This window comes from Urocitellus parryii, chromosome 3 (genome assembly GCF_045843805.1).
Source record: "Urocitellus parryii isolate mUroPar1 chromosome 3, mUroPar1.hap1, whole genome shotgun sequence".
Lineage (NCBI taxonomy): Eukaryota > Metazoa > Chordata > Mammalia > Rodentia > Sciuridae > Urocitellus > Urocitellus parryii.
This window is the reverse complement of record NC_135533.1, coordinates 155,972,006-155,989,672: the sequence shown is the minus strand read 5'-3', so window position 1 is coordinate 155,989,672 and position 17,667 is coordinate 155,972,006. Positions and strand designations below refer to the sequence as shown.

General features: G+C 44.6%; 1 protein-coding gene across 1 annotated transcript; it reads left to right on the top strand.

The window, feature by feature from the left end:
• Positions 1 to 209: 209 nt before the first annotated feature.
• Lrrc74b (leucine rich repeat containing 74B) lies at positions 210 to 13,245 on the top strand. Its single transcript, XM_026401669.2, has 9 exons — positions 210 to 348; positions 821 to 963; positions 1,386 to 1,518; positions 2,393 to 2,599; positions 6,014 to 6,123; positions 7,581 to 7,696; positions 9,351 to 9,429; positions 11,087 to 11,182; positions 13,090 to 13,245. Exons 1-9 carry the CDS (start codon positions 210 to 212, stop codon positions 13,243 to 13,245), a joined length of 1,179 nt encoding a protein of 392 aa, XP_026257454.2.
• Positions 13,246 to 17,667: the final 4,422 nt, after the last annotated feature.

Genomic DNA, 17,667 nt, shown 5'->3' with positions numbered 1-17,667 from the left:
CCCGGGCAACAGGCTAGTGGCAGCGCGCCTGTATTAGCCGAGGGGAGAGTCTGTTGTCTGTATGCCACATTCGATTGGCCAGCGAGGGCGTAGGATCCGCCCACATTCCCAGTGCTGCGCTGCGCTGTAGCTGAGAATCCGCTCACTTTCTAGGTGCGGCGCTAGACTGCCCCTGCCTCAGAGCCGACCTCTGCAAAATGGGTGTAACCATGAAGGGTCCTTGTGAGAGGCCTGGGGAAAATGAAGATCAGAGGGAAGAGGCGATAGCACCCGCTGGGTGTTTTGCAGGGGTCCCGGAGGCCGACAAGGATTCAGAAGCAGATTCAGACTCTGACCTGGAGACAGAAGGTGCTCTGAAGCAGGGGCCTAGGCCTGACTTCTCACCTTGGGGGCTTCTTGGCAGGTGTGGAGGGAAATGGGCTGAGACTGAGTGGGAGCTCATCGTTTTGTAGGGTGATTTCAGGGCAGCCAGTGGTCTCTCAGGCCATGCCCACCCTTCTGAGCGACATTAGGAGGTCCATCATTAAGAATATGCTTCCAGGGCTTGGGATGTAACTCAGTGGTAGAGTGCTTGCCTGTCATGTATAAGGCCTTGGGTTTTATCCCCAGCATTGCAGAAACAAAACAAAACAAGAACATGTTTTCAGAACAAAGAAATGCAAAATCCTGCCAACAGATCTGAAATATGAGGACAATAGTCCCACCAGTACAGGAAGAAATTCCTCTAGAAGGGAAACAGCTAGGATAGTAATGGAGGGTAAGGAGGGAGGTGGGTGTGCTAGTGAAGGGCTCCACATTTACCTCCCTTGTTTCCTTCCAGGCATACATGGACTTAGAGAACCCACCAGGGATGCCCTCCACTTGGGGTCTTGCCGGACCTATAGCATTGTGCCCACCATCTACTTTCTGAACCAAGGGTGTGCCCCAGAATTGAAGCTGAGGCACCGTGGTCTGGGACCCCAGGTACCTGTGGTAGGACTCTGGAGTCAGGCTTGGTGGGGGGGGACCTAGGAGATAATAGCCATGGGAGTGCCTCTCATTGAGACCATCCCACACACTCCTCAGCTCTCCTTTTTGCCAGGTATATCCCTTCCCCTATATCTGGGTAAAGATGGAGGCTAGGACACATCAGCCATGAAGGTTGGGGAGCATACAGGCTCCTAACCTGCTGGAGGGTCAGAGAAGACTTCAGAGGGTGAGATCTGATTGGAGCTTAGAGGGAGAAGAAGGTGTCCCTTCAGAATGTGGGAAAGTGAAGGCTTTTGGGTTGGAGGGCACTGAGCAGGCTGAGCCCTGGAAACATGAGCCCAGAGATGGCTAGATGTGTTTGGTGCCCTCAGCCCTGAGAAGAACCTGACCTCTCAGGACTCTCTGCTCTGTTCCAGGGGGCATGGGCTCTGGCTTCCATGTTGACCTCCAATCCCTACATTAAGCGGCTGGATCTTCAGGACAATGGGCTCTGTGCGGCTGGTGCAGAGGCCCTGGCCTATGTCCTGAGCAAAAACAGCAGCATCTGTGGTAGGTGCTGAGCCTGGGGCAGGTGGGCAGGCTTGAGTTCTTTCCTTTACTTTTCTCAGTGATGTGGAAAGTCAGGCCTCACTTGGGGTCCACTGGTGGCTAATGGGGGGGGGTTGCTTAACATAGGATGCAGCACATGAGGGTGGAGTTAAACCCTCTGAGGATCCAGCCTGTGGAGCAGTCAATGCTGGATGCCATTTCTTTCCTGACTAGGTCTACCCTACTCACTCCCCTCCTCCACTGACCAGCACACCCCCTCCAGTATAGAGTAGATTCCCAGTGCCTGAATGCAGAGTAGAGGAGAGAGGCAGAGACCAGACTGTGAAAGAAGCAGGAGGGCAAGGTAGGAATTCATTGAGGCTGGATCCATATGCCAGCTCTGCAGGCAGATTGGGCAAGCAACTAAATCTTGTTGAGCCTGTTTCCAGCCTGTGAAGTGGCCCCAACAATACCACTTAGCCATTGGGTTTTGGTGAGTATTAAATAAAACTGAGTATATAAAGTGGTTACCAGAGTATCTGGTCCATGAAAGAGCTCCTTTCCTGGCCACCTGGGCTAGTATCATCAGTCCCTGGCAATAGAACAGAGACCAGTTAACAATGTGGTAGCTATTCCTCTAACAACATTCTCCACAGTACCACAAGGTAGGTGACTTTTAACCCTTTGGCAGAGAAGTTTATAAATAGGCGAGGAGGGAGAGGTCAGGGGCTCAAGGGGACCTAGCCAATGGGTGGCAGAGCTGAAACTCTAGGATGGTCCAACCTCAAAGTTTCTTCCTCTGCCTCAGGCATGGAGGTTTGGGAGATGTAGGAAGGTGGATAAGGGTGGTCTTGACTTCAGATCCCACTGACTGAAGAATGATGCTGGCCCCCAGATGTGGATCTGTCGGAGAACCAGATTGGAGTGGCAGGGGCCCAGGCTCTTTGTGCTGCCCTCAAAGTGAACCAGGCTGTGCAGAAGATACAACTGGCAGGAAATAGCCTGGAAGAGAAGGCAGCCCAGTACCTTGCTGAACTCTTGCTGGTCCACACAGGCCTGAAATCCCTGGATGTCAGCTATAACCAGTTGAATGACCAAGCAGGTAATCCCTGGTCTGAGCCACCATGGGACATTACACCTCATCTTCCTTTGATGATAGGGGAAGAACCATAGTGAGCATTCATGTCTGGTTCTGCTCTCTCTATATACCTTGGCCCACTCCTTGTCCACTCTAGGTACACACAGCCTTTAACTCATTCCACAAATATCTCATTACCCACTGTTGTGTATACTTAGCACTGGTTTGGCTGCTAGGGATCTAGAAGTAAACAAAACAAAGGCCCTGTCCTCAAGAAACACATATTAATAAGATAATTCTTAGTAATTATTGGTGCTCCAAAAGAAACAATCTAAAACAAGAAAAGAGTGGGGACTCCTTGCTTTAGAGGGATGGCCAGGGAGGCTTCTTTGAGTAGGTGATATTTAAACCTAAATGAGGTTTGCGAAGAGGTCATGGCAAAACCAGAGGGCAAGAATTTCAGATAAAGAAACAGTGAGTATACAGGCCTATTTCTCAAACTGGTAGATAACCAATATGACTAGACTAGTGTTCCAGGGGAGAGTGACTAGGCTATGGTATAAAGAGTCAATGGCTGCAAGTCATGGCTGAACGTGTGAAAATTTTATTTGAGGTACTGTGAAAAACATAAGTGGATTGCTTGATCTCTTTCTCTCATGCCCCAGGGCTTTTGCATGAGCAGTCTGTTTGCCAGGAATATACACTTCTGTGCCTGTTCCCAAAGGTTCCAACCAATTATAAGAATCATCTATAAGCAGGCTGGGGATATAGCTTGGTGTGGTGGAAAGTTTGCCTAGCATGCACAAGAGAATCACCTAGAAGCAGGGCGCAGTGGCACATTCTTGTAGTCCTGGATAATCATGAGGATTGCTTGAGCCCAGGAGTTTGGGGACAGCCTGAGCAACATAGTAATACCCTCATCTCGAAAGAAAGGAAAATAAAAAGAATAACCTGGGATCCTGGACCTCTTGAATCATATTTTGAAAGGAATGCACATGTATTTCCACTTTAATAAATTCCCCAGGAGAAAATTGACTGATCTGGAAAGTTTTGGAATTGATAATCTGTCTCAAGCACCAGTGTTGGCCTGTGAGAATCAGCCCTGGAGTTTAACTGACACTCAGATTGCCTTCTAAGAAAATTTTACTGTGGGAAGTCAGTGAAATTAAAGGAGAAGTTTATTTCAGATTTTTGACAAAATATAGGTGTCTTTCCAGACCATCACAATTAGATGGAACTGGTTAGTTCCATATTAGTAAATTTTTTGTTACTATAACAAATACCTGAGATAACTAATTTATAAAGATAAAAGATATATTTTGGCTTAGTTTTATTTTTTTAAAGAGAGAGAGAGAGAGTATTTTTTAATATTTATTATTTTAGTTTTCGGCAGACACAACATCTTTGTTTGTATGTGGTGCTGAGGATCGAACCCGGGCTGCATGCATGCCAGGCAAGCGTGCTACAGCTTGAGCCACATCCCCAGCCCTATTTTGGCTTAGTTTTAGAGGTTTCAGTTCATGATGAATTGGCCCATTAGTTTGGACTCTCGTGAGGCAGCACATCATGGTAGGGGCATATGGCAGAGCAAAACTACTCAATTTATGGCCAGAAAGCAAAAAGACTAAGAGGAAGAGGCCTAGGTCTCAAAATTCCCTTCAAGAACATACACTCCAATGACCTAAGACATCCCACTAGGCCCTACCCCTTAAAGGCTCTGTCACTTTCCAGTAGTGCCATTGTGGGGATCAAGCCTTTAAAATATGGACCTTTGGGAGCCACTTAAGATACAAACTATAGCAGAGGTCAAGCACCAGAGAGGCAGCTAGAAGGGAGGGGCTGGAAGCTAAGGAGATACAAATAAGTACACAAGGAAGGTAGAATGGGGCCTGGGAAAGGAAAGGCCATTTTGTTTCTCCAAATAGGGACCTGAAGGTATGGCTGATTTCCTTGAGTGGTGAAGGAGTTTCGGTCTTAGTCTCCTCACCTGATCCATGGTGATGGCACCACCTACCTCAGGATGGCTGTGTAGATGATGGAGACCAAGCATTAGCTATTACAGATGTATAAAAGAAAGAACCCTCTCACTGACCAGTAATTCAGCAAAGAAGGGATTACTATCAAGTGGATGACCACCACCCTCCCCTCTCAGCTCTGGAAGTGTCTGGGGAAGGAAGAAGTATCCATATCTAAGAACCTGGAGGTATCAAAACTGGAGTTGGGTGCTGAGTCTGGCTCTTGGAGCGGCAGTGCATTGGCACAGGGAGCTCTCCAAGGTGCTAAAAGTGTCTGCCACTGTATGTGCTAGCAGAGAAAGCTGGCTGAGTGCTCTTAATGATCCATTCATTTTTCCTCTCTGCACTTCTTCAACCAGCCTTACAAGACATGTAATAGGCTCTGGGCTCATGGGGAGGAGTCAGATTCTTATCTTCAAGGGACTCCTAGACTGGTGACAGAGACCAATCAGACAGAAAGAGATCTAGTGGCTAGAGCCTGGAAGGATGGAGGGATTTTCTGGTGTTCCAGGGATCCAGAAAGGCCCAAACCAATCTGACCAGGCAGTACAGGCTTCCTGAGTCTATGAAAAACCAGATTAGAAATATTAGAGCTGTTATAAAAGTAAGGAAGGGGATTCCAAAATAGGGGACGGCCAAGAGACATGTCAGAGCTGGTGCTCTGGAGAACTGGGAGCAGGTCAGACTGGCCAAGTACTACAGATAGAAAGCATTCTATCGGTTTGGGTTCTTCTCGTTCTACATGCTAAATATCCCTTTTGAGTTTCTCCATACACAGTCACTTCCTTTCAATATCTCCCTGGGCCTCCTCTCCATCACGGCTGTGCTAGCAGTCACCTCTTACCTATAGCAAGCACCATTCAATGGGTCACCTGACCACTCACTGTCTTTGCTGATGTTTATCATCAGACACTAGGAATCTTGCTGAAATGCTTTTTAGCCTTCCCTGATTCCTTGGCTACTATAGGGAAGAGCCTGAGCCCTGTCTTTGACATAGAATTACAGGCTTCTGAGCCTCTCTCAAATACCACCTACTATCTACCACATTGCACCTGCTTCCTTAACCAGCTCCATGCCTGAGTGTGTTTCTCAAATGTCTTTGCACTTCTGTTCTTTCCTGTGTCTACTGTACATTATGCTTGAATACATGAGTGGTGGATATTCGATTCAGAGTTATAATCACTTTTGTGACCCCATCAAGGCCACCACTCTCTTCCTATTCCTCCCTGTTTTAGTTTATATTAGCTTGCATCCCATTAATTTGTATATGTATCTCCCCTATAAAATGTGGATTCTGTGAGGGCAGGGCAAGCCTGACCTCATCTCTTAGATCCTCCTGCCCAGTAGAGATTCAGGCAACAGTATCATTTTTAAAAAAGGAATGAGCAGAGTTAATAATAAGATCTATCTTGGTGTTCCAAAGGAGAGACACTTGGACCAGCCTTGGCAGAAAACACAGGACTAACAGAGCTTAACATAAGCTGGAATCACCTCCGGGGTCCAGGAGCCATAGTTTTTGCCAGGGGACTAGAGGTATGAGACACCCATCCAGTCAGTTCCTGGGGCCTCTCCTTTGCAGATCATCAGATATGAACCTTAGATCTTTTTTCTTATTCTTTATTTTTAGGGGGTGTGGGGAACCCAGGGCTTTGCACATCCTCAGTGCAAAATTAAAACTTTAAAGAGAACTTAAAGGGTGTTTGTTTTAGGTAACTTTTATTTTCCTCACCCCATCTGATGACTACAGTACACTGGGCCCACTATCTGGTCATTTACTGAAGGGTCCAGAGCTGAATGTCTTGTACCTTCTCCAGGTACAAACTCTTGGCTAGTAGGGAACATCTGTCAAGTCTTGTAGACGGATACAATACCTTTACATAATTTGTTTATTTTTATTTTTTAATGTTTAGCTGTAGATGGTCACAATACCTTTGTTTTATTTAATTATGTGGTATGGAAGATTGAACCCAGTGCCCCATGCAAGTGAGGCAAGTGCTCTACCACTGAACCACAACCCCAGCCATAATTTGTTTCTTTTTATATGGTGCTGAGTATAAAATCCAATGGCTCACGTGTGCTAGACAAGTGCTCAGTGACTGAGCTAAAACCCTAGCCCCACATGCTTACTATTAACATAAATAGATGTTTTCCTGAAAGACACCATTGCAAACCTGAATGCCAGTACACTGACTCAAACGTCTCACTTGCTCCCCTATATATTGAGGTTCATACAAATTGAGAGTCGAGCCTCAAGCAATGCTAGAGTGGCACGAGGCATATTCGATGTTCCTGTAACAACTACTTTTATGGAGGACCTCTAAGGCAAGGTGGTAGGTCAGGGTTTTTCTTCTCAGAGCACCAAAATATCTCTTCCCATCCGACACTTGGGTAGATTTTATCCCGCAAAACTTTGCTGGAACCCGAGGTCCTTGGGGCTGCTTTATGTCTCAGGGTCCCTGATATTAAGAAAATCCAACATGGCAAGGTGTAGTGGTGTACACCTGCAATTTCAGAGGCTCAGGACACTGCAGCAAGAGGATGCAAAGCTCAAAACCACCCTCAGCACCTTAAAGAGAGGCACTAAGAAACTTAGCAAGACCCTGTCTCAAAATAAAAAATAAAAAGGGCTGGGGATGGGGCTCATTGGTAAAGTGACCCTGGGCAAAGTCTCTAACAACAACAACAAAAACCCCTCCCACATGCATGGAAATCAGATTACTGTGTCTTGGGACCCACTACTGCCTGGTCTTTGGGGGTCCAGAGACCATGGACCAGTCCCAGCCTCCTCTGTTGTGCTTGGGACTGTTCAGCTCCATTAGCATCACCTCCAAACTAAAGCTAATGAGGGGAAGTACAGCACTTTACCTCATCTCTGCTCTTTTTCATTTTGTCCCTATCATGCACCTCAAGCCTCTTGGGCTCTGAGGATGTGGCCCCCATGCTTTCTGCACCATGAGATGTGGGTCCCAGCTTCACTCTTTATGTTCTAGGCAAATATCTTCCTGAAAGTCCTAGACATCTCTTTTAATGGTTTTGGAGATTCTGGAGCTTCTGCAATGGGTGAGGCCCTCAAGGCCAACAACGTGTTGGAGGAACTCAACATGAGGTGAGAAGTATAGGGGTATCACGCAGGGACCAGGGGCACTGTGATCTCATGGATATTCATTTTCATTTCTGATCCTATGACAGTCTACTTAGGAAGGGGTTTGGCCACAATCCTAAGACATCCAGCTCCATCCTTCTCTTTCAAGATCATCACTAATACATTGTGACTCCTAATTCTTGCGCTGAAGGCAGGTAGCTAGAGATACCCAAATGTAAGTGTGAATGACCTTCAGAAGGCCTGGCACAGGATGGTGACCTGTGAGAACTTCCCTGTCTTTCAATGGATCCCCTTCTGGAGGGAGCAAAGTCAGGCTCTGACTGGTGGCCCCACAGGCATGGTTGCTTGGGGTCAGCTCTGAGTGAAGTTTTTCCTCCAGGCCAGGCGGCATCTCAGCCCTCAACGGGTAATGAATGGGGTAGGGGCAAACCCACTGGGGAAAAAGAGACAGACGTCAGTTAAGTTATAGGCTGTTATGGCTGAGCCCCTTCCCAGGGGATGCACCTTGCAGGCAAGAGGTCTCACTCAGTCCAACACATCTTTCCTCTCCATGGGAAGAGCCAAGGCTGGAGGCAGCAACAAGAAATGCTGAAATTCATGGCACAGCCAGAGCCAACATGTGAAAAGTCAGAAGTGGGACTGGCTCCTGAGAAAAGGCGGCCCCAAGTTGAAGTCCAAAGTTGGTATATTATTTTTTTAAGAGAGAGAGAGAGAGAGAGAGAATTGTTTTAATATTTATTTTTTAGTTTTTCGACAGACACAACATCTTTGTTTGTATGTGGTGCTGAGGATCGAACCCGGGCTGCACGTGTGCCAGGCGAGCGTGCTACCACTTGAGCCAAAGTTGGTTTCGTAGGAGGAGAAGAGAGGATGAGAACAGGGAGATAGGTGATTATCAATAGTTGTTGTCATGGTGATGGGTAGGTAGCATGGAGCAGAACATGTGGGGGCACCTGCTGAGCTCAAAGGGCCAGGGAGTGACAGCTGGTCTCCACCACAAGAGGGACACTCTGGCCTGTTAGCTGGGTGATCTCCCTGGAAACAGAGTCACCCGTGAGGCGGCATCATACCCATCTTTTTCACCCTGAGTTGCCTGAAAGACCTGGGCATGAATGGGGGGCTGAAATGAGAAGTCAAACCTGGTGGATGCAACAGAAGATCCAGAAGAGACACTGGGGCAATCAGTCCTGCCCAGCTCTTTGGAAAGCAGCAAGAGGAATGAGTCTTTTTTTGTCAGAGTTAATTGTACAAAGTAATGGTGTTCTGTGTGATATTTCCATACTCACACTGATCAAATCCAGCCTTTCTATTTCCACCTCCCCAATTCCAAACCCTTCCCAAACTCTAGTAGTCACTAACCTATTTTCAGGTTGATATTTTTTAGCTTCCATATATGAGAGAGAACATGTGACCCTTGTGTTTCTGTGTCTGGCTTATTTCACTTAACATAATGTTCTCTAAGTTTCATCCATGCTGCTAATGACAAGATGCCATTCTTCTTTATGGCTGAATAATCCTCCATGGTGTATAGGTACCACATTTTCTTTATTCACTCACTTGCTGATGGACACCTAGACTAATCCTGTATCTTGACTATGATACAGGATTATTATCTTGACTATGACTCATAAGTTTTTTGTTTTTTTTTTTTTTTCAGCAACAACCGAATCTCTGCAATGGGAGCCCGGCACCTGGGGTTGGGCCTCCGGGTCAACCAGACACTGAGGATTCTTGTTGTGAGTGCTAACCTCAAGAGGGAAGCCTCAGCACAGACCTGCCCTGTGCCTGTCCATTCAGATGCCTCCCCACGACATCACCAAACCCAGGGCCACTGGATGGGTGGCAGTGTACACAGACTCCAGACCCTTGATGGCGTCTCTGGGAGGGGGGCCTCCTGGATTACTTTTGCAACTACTTCCTTTTGCCATTCAGTCTCCCACCTCTGGCCTGGCCCATGCTGAGATTCACACTCCTCTTCTGTCTACCTATCCCTCCCAGCACTATGTCCTCAACAACACCTTGCTGACTTTCCTCCTCTTCCTTTTGGGGTGTTCCTCTGTGGAAAGTTGCCAGAGAACCCCTCACTTGGCATTCATCTCCCCTGCTCTTTCTCTTCTGTCCTGGAACCCAGGATCAATGCAGGTGGATTGGTTTACCACTGCTCAGACCTACCTGAGGCCTGTGTGTCTAAAGGGAGTTGCCTTTCTTCAGAGTTGCAGGTGCAAAGAGAGCCACTGAGCAGGGCTCAGAGTGGAAGATGGAGAAGGGAGGGAGCCAGGCAAATGTGAAGAAAAATCTCTGAGGTCTGCTGTACCAATAGCTTGTGCTAGGGAACAGTATCACCAGCTCTGGGGACAGGGTTGGCATCTGGCTCTGCTCCCCATCTTCAGCCTTCCCAGGTCTTCTCTCATTAGCTTTCCCACTCCTTGCCCCTCAAAAACTGTGACCTCTCTCCCAAGCTTACATGCACCTCTCCAGCACTGACAGTCTCCTAATCACAATGAACTCTTGAGAGTTCGTCATGAATGCTTCACCTCCTTCTAGGGGTTGCCTCTCAGTGGGAGAAAACAAGTCAGAAGATGGGGGCCAGAGCCTGACCCATGTCTCTTCCCCACACTTTCCCTCCAGTATCCCCTCCAGCAGAGTGCTCAGGCTGTTGGTTCTTCTTTTTCTCCCTTTCTCAGGTTCTGTTAAGCTGTTAGTTTTCCCAATTCTGTCCTTCCTTCCCATCTGCTGCCTGATGATCTTTCTAAAATGACACATGCCCCTGTCACTTCCTGCTAAACCTTTCACTTGTGATAAATCCAAGCTTTATACCTCATCAATCATAGCACATCATGGGGATCTGCACTCTTCTGAACCCTGCTTCCAAGTTCATTGCTCTTCAGAATTTGCATGCACCCACCCCCCACACACACACACACAGACACACACAGAGGATACTATTTCCCACCTTTGCTTTTGCTCTTGTTGTTCTTGCTGAAATGTCCCTATTCATCCTCTACAACTGTAAAGCTTGGTTCTGGGGTTTTACTCTCCAATGACGACCTCTCAGGTGGTATTGGCATGCACCCTTGCATTGAACTTCCCACACTGAATTTTACATTTCTTTTGCCTCACCTTCCCTGAGCAACTGAACTCTTATTTAAGAATCCAGTGTGTTTTGTCTCCCAGCATGGAGCTGAATAGGTGCCTTGTCAGCATCCACTCCATTCCTCTCTTGCCCAGCTCAATATCCTCACCCAGGGCAATATGTCACACAGAAACACCTGTTGAGCTGAGGCAGTGGGGCCTTCCTTCCCACACTATGAGAAGAAGTGCCCTCATTCCCTTGCAGGTTGCTCTCAGCCTACCTGGACTCAGCTCCTCTTAGTTCTGTGTTGTCTTTCTTAGGTGTCCAGGAATCCCATGCAAACTGAAGGCTGCTCTCATCTCCTCAAGTCTGTCCGGGACAACCCAGCATCTGCACTAGAACTGCTAGATTTCTCTGTAAGAGCTTTTTCTAAGCCATTTTCTGATCCTCCCAACAACCCTGTTACATCTCCATTTGACAGGAAAGAAATGGGGATTACAGAAACAAAGTGCCCTACTCAGATACACCAGTGGCAGGTGAGAGTTCCAACCCAGGTCTCAATGCAGGTCATGACACTACTGCAACTCTGCTCCCACTCTGGGCTGGCATCTGTAGCCTGGTCTGATATTGGGCCCCGACTCTGTTCTTCCTTGGCTGAAAGAGCAGAGGTGGAATTTGGGGGCACCATGCTTAATATGCATGGATGTTTCGATCTGCAGGTTCAGCACTGGGCAAGGGTACCCTTCTTCCCTCCCCCATCCCAGCCAGTACTGCCTGCAGGTGGACTGCACTGCTGGAAGATCCATTTGTGTGATGGCAAGGGAATTAGAACCCACTTTTAATGCCATTTTAATGTTTTTCCTGTTTTATTTCTTTTTTTTCTAGTTGGATAGTTTGCCTTTATTTTATTTGTTTATTTTTAAGTGGTACTGAGGACAGAACCCAGTGCCTCACATGTTTTAGGCAAGCACTCTGCGACTAAGCCACAACCCCAGCCCAATTTTGCTTTTTTAGTATGGGAAAGAAATTTCACTCTTTTCTATTCTATGTCAATTCATCATTAAGGAGAGACTCCAGAATCACTTTGTGTATGTGTGTTGGGGGGTGTGCATGCACATGTGGTGTAGGGGATGGAACTCAGGACCTCACACATGCTCGGCAAACACTCTACCACGAAGCTATGTATCCAGCCTGACAGAATAGGAAGTTTTAAAGTCTGGTTACCAATCAATGCTCATTCTAACCTAGATTATTTAATCCACACTTGAGTCAGTCATACCAGAACTATTTTCACAGTTCTAGTCTTCCTAGATTGTCCTTACAACTCCAAAGCCAGAAAATTAGCCTGACTTAAAAATGTTTCTTCAGTTCTAAAAATGCTTTTCAACACTGTATCTAATTGTTCTAGAATAAGGGGGGTGGATAATATATACATTTGCCTGTTAAACTACATATTTATTCAATACAATATAGGTCATTAGCAGAGATCTCTAATATTTCAGAAATACCACTGGTTTTGCAATGAGTTCATGCCTGGGACCAAATCCTGAGTTCATCAATGTGGGATCTTGCACAAGGTTCTGAACCAAAGAATCATCACACAAGCCAGGCTCTAATGTTCTGTTTTCTAGTCTTTAACTGTTACCATTAGTCTAATCTGACTAACCCAGATTTTATCCTCAGCTCTGAGGGGAATGATTATGACTTCTTGTAATTGAAGTAAACTCGCTTCCAGAGCTCAGCCTTTTCTTTATGTGAAATGGGGCTAATACCTGCCTTCCAGGGGCACTGTGTACATAGGATAGGAACTAGGTGTAGTGGTGTGCATCTGTAGTCCCAGTTACTCAGGAGTCTGAGGCAGGAGGCTCTCTTGAGCCCAGGAGTTCAAGATCTGCCTTGGCATCACAGAAGGACTCCATCTGTGTTGAAGATAGTAAATTTAAAATTTTTAAAGTGAAAAAGATGGGATGAGATGATAGACCCTGTAGATAAGACTTGCACAGAGAAAGTCTCAGTTAGTGTGCTAGTTCTCTTCTCCTCAGGCCTCTTCCCATGCTAAAGAGTGCCTAAAGATTAAGGTGGATCTCAAGCAGCATATACCCATGTAACTAACCCCCCACATGGAGAAATAGAGCGTGCCCTTAAAAGCCCCCCCCCCTTGAATCCCTTCCCTTTTCTATTTTAATACTTTGGGGAGTGTGAGATCATCATCTATGGGAGAGAAACTGCCCAGAGGAACTTCTTGGAGACCTTGTGTACAAGTAAACACAACCAAGTTCCCAGAAAGGAAGAATGCACTGTCTTATCATGGGTTTCTCCTTAGGATATGCAGGTGAACAGAGAGTTTGATGACCTCAATAGCTCAGTGAAGGTGATTCTTCCAGGCCTTTGCATAAAGACTGGTGCTCCCAGAGTGGACTATAAGAACGAGTTGCTGCCAGTCTTCAGACCACCCACACCAGCATCTGCTCCTAAATGACTTTGGAAAATGGCTTCCTCATCTCCCAATTAGTCACTTCAGTTTCCACTTGGTGGACTACTCGACTCATGACACTTGTACCTTCCTCTCTGCTCCATGGACCCTGCTATAATCTAGGCCTTCCTTTGCCATCACTCATTCATGTAACACATTGGTGTGGACACAGGGTGAAAGATGTCCCTGTTCATCTTCCATGTTCCTGTTTTAGTGACCTTGGAAGAAAAAATGTGAGGAGTACATATCGCACTCCCAAACTACTTGCAAAAATGCAACTTGTCACAGCCCTTTGGGAAGGCGATTGTTATTATGCACTGAGAGTCATCAAATTGTCCGTTTTGATCCAAATGTTTGTGTAATTGTTCTACAGAACTATTCAGAGATGCACAAAAAAATTGTTGCCTGAAGATGTTCACTGAAATGCTGTTTATAATAATGAAAAGTGGAAATAAGTTAAATGCCCACTAATTAAGATTTGGAACTCTGCAAATGTTAAAAGCCCCATGCTCAAAAACATTGAAGAATTCATGAAAATATACATGATGTAAGCAAGTACATCAAAGTAAAAAACTCCTATGGTTTTTGGCATTTCCTCAAAAGTTTAATCATAGAATTACCAACTGAACCAATAATTCCTCTCTATGTATATACTTAAGAGAATGGGAAATATATCAATGGAAAAACTTTTTCAGGTATTGTTCATTGTAGCATTATTCATGATATCCAGAAAGTTGGAATGCTTATCCATGGGTACATACAATATGGCATATCCATACAATGGAATGTTATTCAGCAACAAGAAAGAATTATGCAGAGAACTGTGGTCTCACCTGCAATCCTAGCTACTTGGGAGGCTGAGACAGGAGGACTGCAATTTGGAGGCCAGCCTAGACAAGTTACAAAATCCTATCTCAAAATCATTTTATAATATAAATTTTTTAGTTGTTGGTAGGCCTTTATTTTACTTATGTATTTATATGCAGTGCTGAGAATTGAACCCAGTGCCTCACACGTTAGGCAAGCGCTCTATCACCAAGCTACAACCCCAGTCCTCAAAATAATTTTTTTTAAAAGTTAGGGATGTAGCTTAGTGGCAGAGCACTTGCCTAGAATGTGTGAGGCTTTGGGTTCAATCCTCAGCACCGCACACATCCATACATAAAAAGTACTGTGTATGTAGTTCAGTGGTAAAGTCCTTACATAGAATGTATGAGACTGTGTTCAATCCCTAGTGCTAAAAAAATAGAAAAATGAAATTTATATGACAAAATTTTCTTAAATTGATTTTGGTGATGAGTGTACAATTCTATGAATATACTAAAAGCAATTGAATTGTATACAGTACTTTGAAAGACAGAATTTTATGGTATGTGAATATTATCTCAACAAAGCTCCTTTCTAAAAAAGGAGAAATTTGATACATGCTACAGGGATGAAACTTGAAAACCTGTTCAATGAAAAAAGTAAGTCACATATATTGTCAAGAATATATATGTGATTTTGTTTATTTTTATATAGTGGATTGAATCAGAAGTGTTTTTCCACTGAGCTATATCCCCAATCCTTGTATTTTTGATTTGGAGACAGAGTCTCCCTAAGTTATTGAGAGTCTCACTAAGTTGCTGAGGTTGGCTTTGAACTTGTGATCCTCTTGCATCAGCCTCCTGGGTCACTGAGATTACCAGCATGCACTAGTACCCTGGATTGTATAATTCTGTTTGTATAAAATGTCCAAAATAAGCAAATCTTCAGAGGAACAGAGTATAGGTTGTTTAGGACTAGGGAGATGGGGGAATTAGGGGTTGGAAGTTACTGGATTTGGGTTTCTTTTAAGGATGATAAAAACATTCTAAATCTGACTATGATAATGTTATGCAACTCAACGATGTTGTAGAATCAAGCCCAGTCCAGTGGTGGGTACTTGTAATTCTGGGAAGGCTGAAACAAGAGGATCACTTGAGCCCAGAAGTTTGAGACCAGTCTGGTCAACATAGTCAGGCCTCATCTCAAAAACAAACAATAACGTGGACTGGGGTTGTGGTAGAGCTCAGTGGCAGAGCACTTGCCTAGCATGTGTGAGGCATTGGGCTCCATCCTTAGGACCACAAAATGAATAAATAATAAATAACAAACAAAATAAAGGCATTCTGTCCATCTACAACTACAAAAAAATTAAAAAATAAATAAATAAAGGTATCATGTCTATCTACAACTAACAAATTTTTTTTAAAAAAAGAACAAAACATAGAGCTATACACTTCAAATGAGTGAATTGCACAGTATATCAATTATATCTCAAGAAAACACTTAGAAAAATATTGTTTGATCCCAATTTTATTAAAAAATGTATGAATGTATATACTCAGGAAAAAAGAAAACAGACCCACAGAAATATTAATAATGTGTATCTCTAGATTGTGGATTTATGGATTATTTTTATTTATAGTTTTTGGCCATTTACACTATGTACTCCGAATGTGTTATTTTATAATAAAAAAATATTTAAAAACACAAAGTAATACAGACTATAATTAAGTTCTGTGCATGATATTGTTGGATCTCTGAGGAAAGTGGGTGCTGAAGAGTGGATTGAATTGTGTCCCCCTAAAATTATATGAAGACCTATTCCCCTATGTGACTATATATAAAGATAGATATTTTTTAAATATAGTTTTTTTTTAGTTGTAGTTGGATGCAATACCTTTATTTGTTTTTATGTGGTGCTGAGGATCAAACCCAAGGCCTCATATGGGCTAGGCTAGCGCTCAATTGCTGAGCCACAACCCCAGCCCCTGGAGACAGGTCTTTTTTTTTTTTCTTTTTTTTTTTTAATATTTTTTTATTTTTAGTTCTCGGCGGACACAACATCTTTGTTGGTATGTGGTGCTGAGGATCGAACCCGGGCCGCACGCATGCCAGGCGAGCCCGCTACCGCTTGAGCCACATCCCCAGCCCCAAGAGACAGATCTTATGAGGAAAGAATTATGGTTAAAAAAGGTTTCAAGGGTGAGGACATGATAGTTAGTGTCAACAGACCATAGAGTTTGTATGCCTCTCTTGTAGATATAATGATAATGTGGCTTTTTGCCATAATATAAGGACATGATAAGAAGGTAGCTGTACAATACAATGTGAGGACATAGAGGGTGGCTGTCTGAAAGACAGGAAGAGAGACTCTGGACCTTCTAGTCTCTATAAATGTGAAAAAAAGAAATTTATTTTGTTCCAGTCACCTAGTCTATTATAGCTGAGAGATGACTAATACATAAATATGTGCTCTCCTGGGCAAAAGAGGCAAAGGGAGGGCAATGGTCTTCTGGTTTCCCTGACTCAGAAGACCTCACTCTGTGACCCTCTTTGTACCAAAATGATCTTTCTAAACACACAACTGATCCCACAGTTCAGAGGCTCCCCATGTACTCACAGAAGTCTGAACTCCTTAGTTTGGTGTGTCCCATTGCACAGGATGGTACCAGAATCTCCTCTAAAGAGGGAAAGTCAAAGTCTGGTTCCATTATTTTCTCAGGAGATGCCAGAGCAGTAGTTTCCATTTTGGTAATAAGCTGGAAGTACACCCGGATTCTTCATCCCATACTTTTATCCAAAGTTCACACATACTGGGTTCTAAAGGAAATTGAGATAATCTTTAAGGGGAGAATCTGATGATGGTTCCAAAGTTCTCCAAAACGAGGAATGGGTCCTAACCCAGCTCTTCCGGGTTCAGAAGTGTTCAGAAAGAAGTGTTCAGCTGGGGATGGTGGCTCAAGCCTGTAATTCTACTCGCAGCTACTCCAGAGATAAGGCAAGAGAATCTCAAGGCCAGACTCATTTGTGTCAAATTTTTTAAAAATTCAATAATAATAATAATAATAATAATAATAATAATGGTTGCAGATATAGCTCAATGGTTAAAGGCTTACCTAGCATATACTAGATTCAATCCTCACCAATGCAATATAAAAAAATGGATAAAATACATAAATGAGGGGGATGTCCAAATCCCGGCCCAATAGTTCATAGGCACTCATTGGGAATGGATTCTCTGCACCAAGAAGGAGCAGAAGAGGGTGGGAAGGGGGCATGGTGACTGTAGTAACTGCAGGGAGGCTTTGGCCTGTTTGCAAATCCTGAATAAAGAGCAGGGTGGCCAAAAGTCATAGAGCAACCAAGAAAGGGTCCAAGGTACTTGGTAATCCTCTTCTCGTTTAGGATTCACAAGCCGGGGGCTGGATATACAGCTCAGTTGTTCAATCCCCAGCACCAAACAAACAAACAAAAAGATTCACAAGTGAGGGCCTTATTTGAACCATGATGTCCTGTACTCCAAAGTGGTTATGCCCAGGCTGCCCCAACTTCAGGGTCTGAGGATGATCCAGAACGCAGCATACCCACAGAAGTCATCGGTTATTCTGCGACATTCCCGCC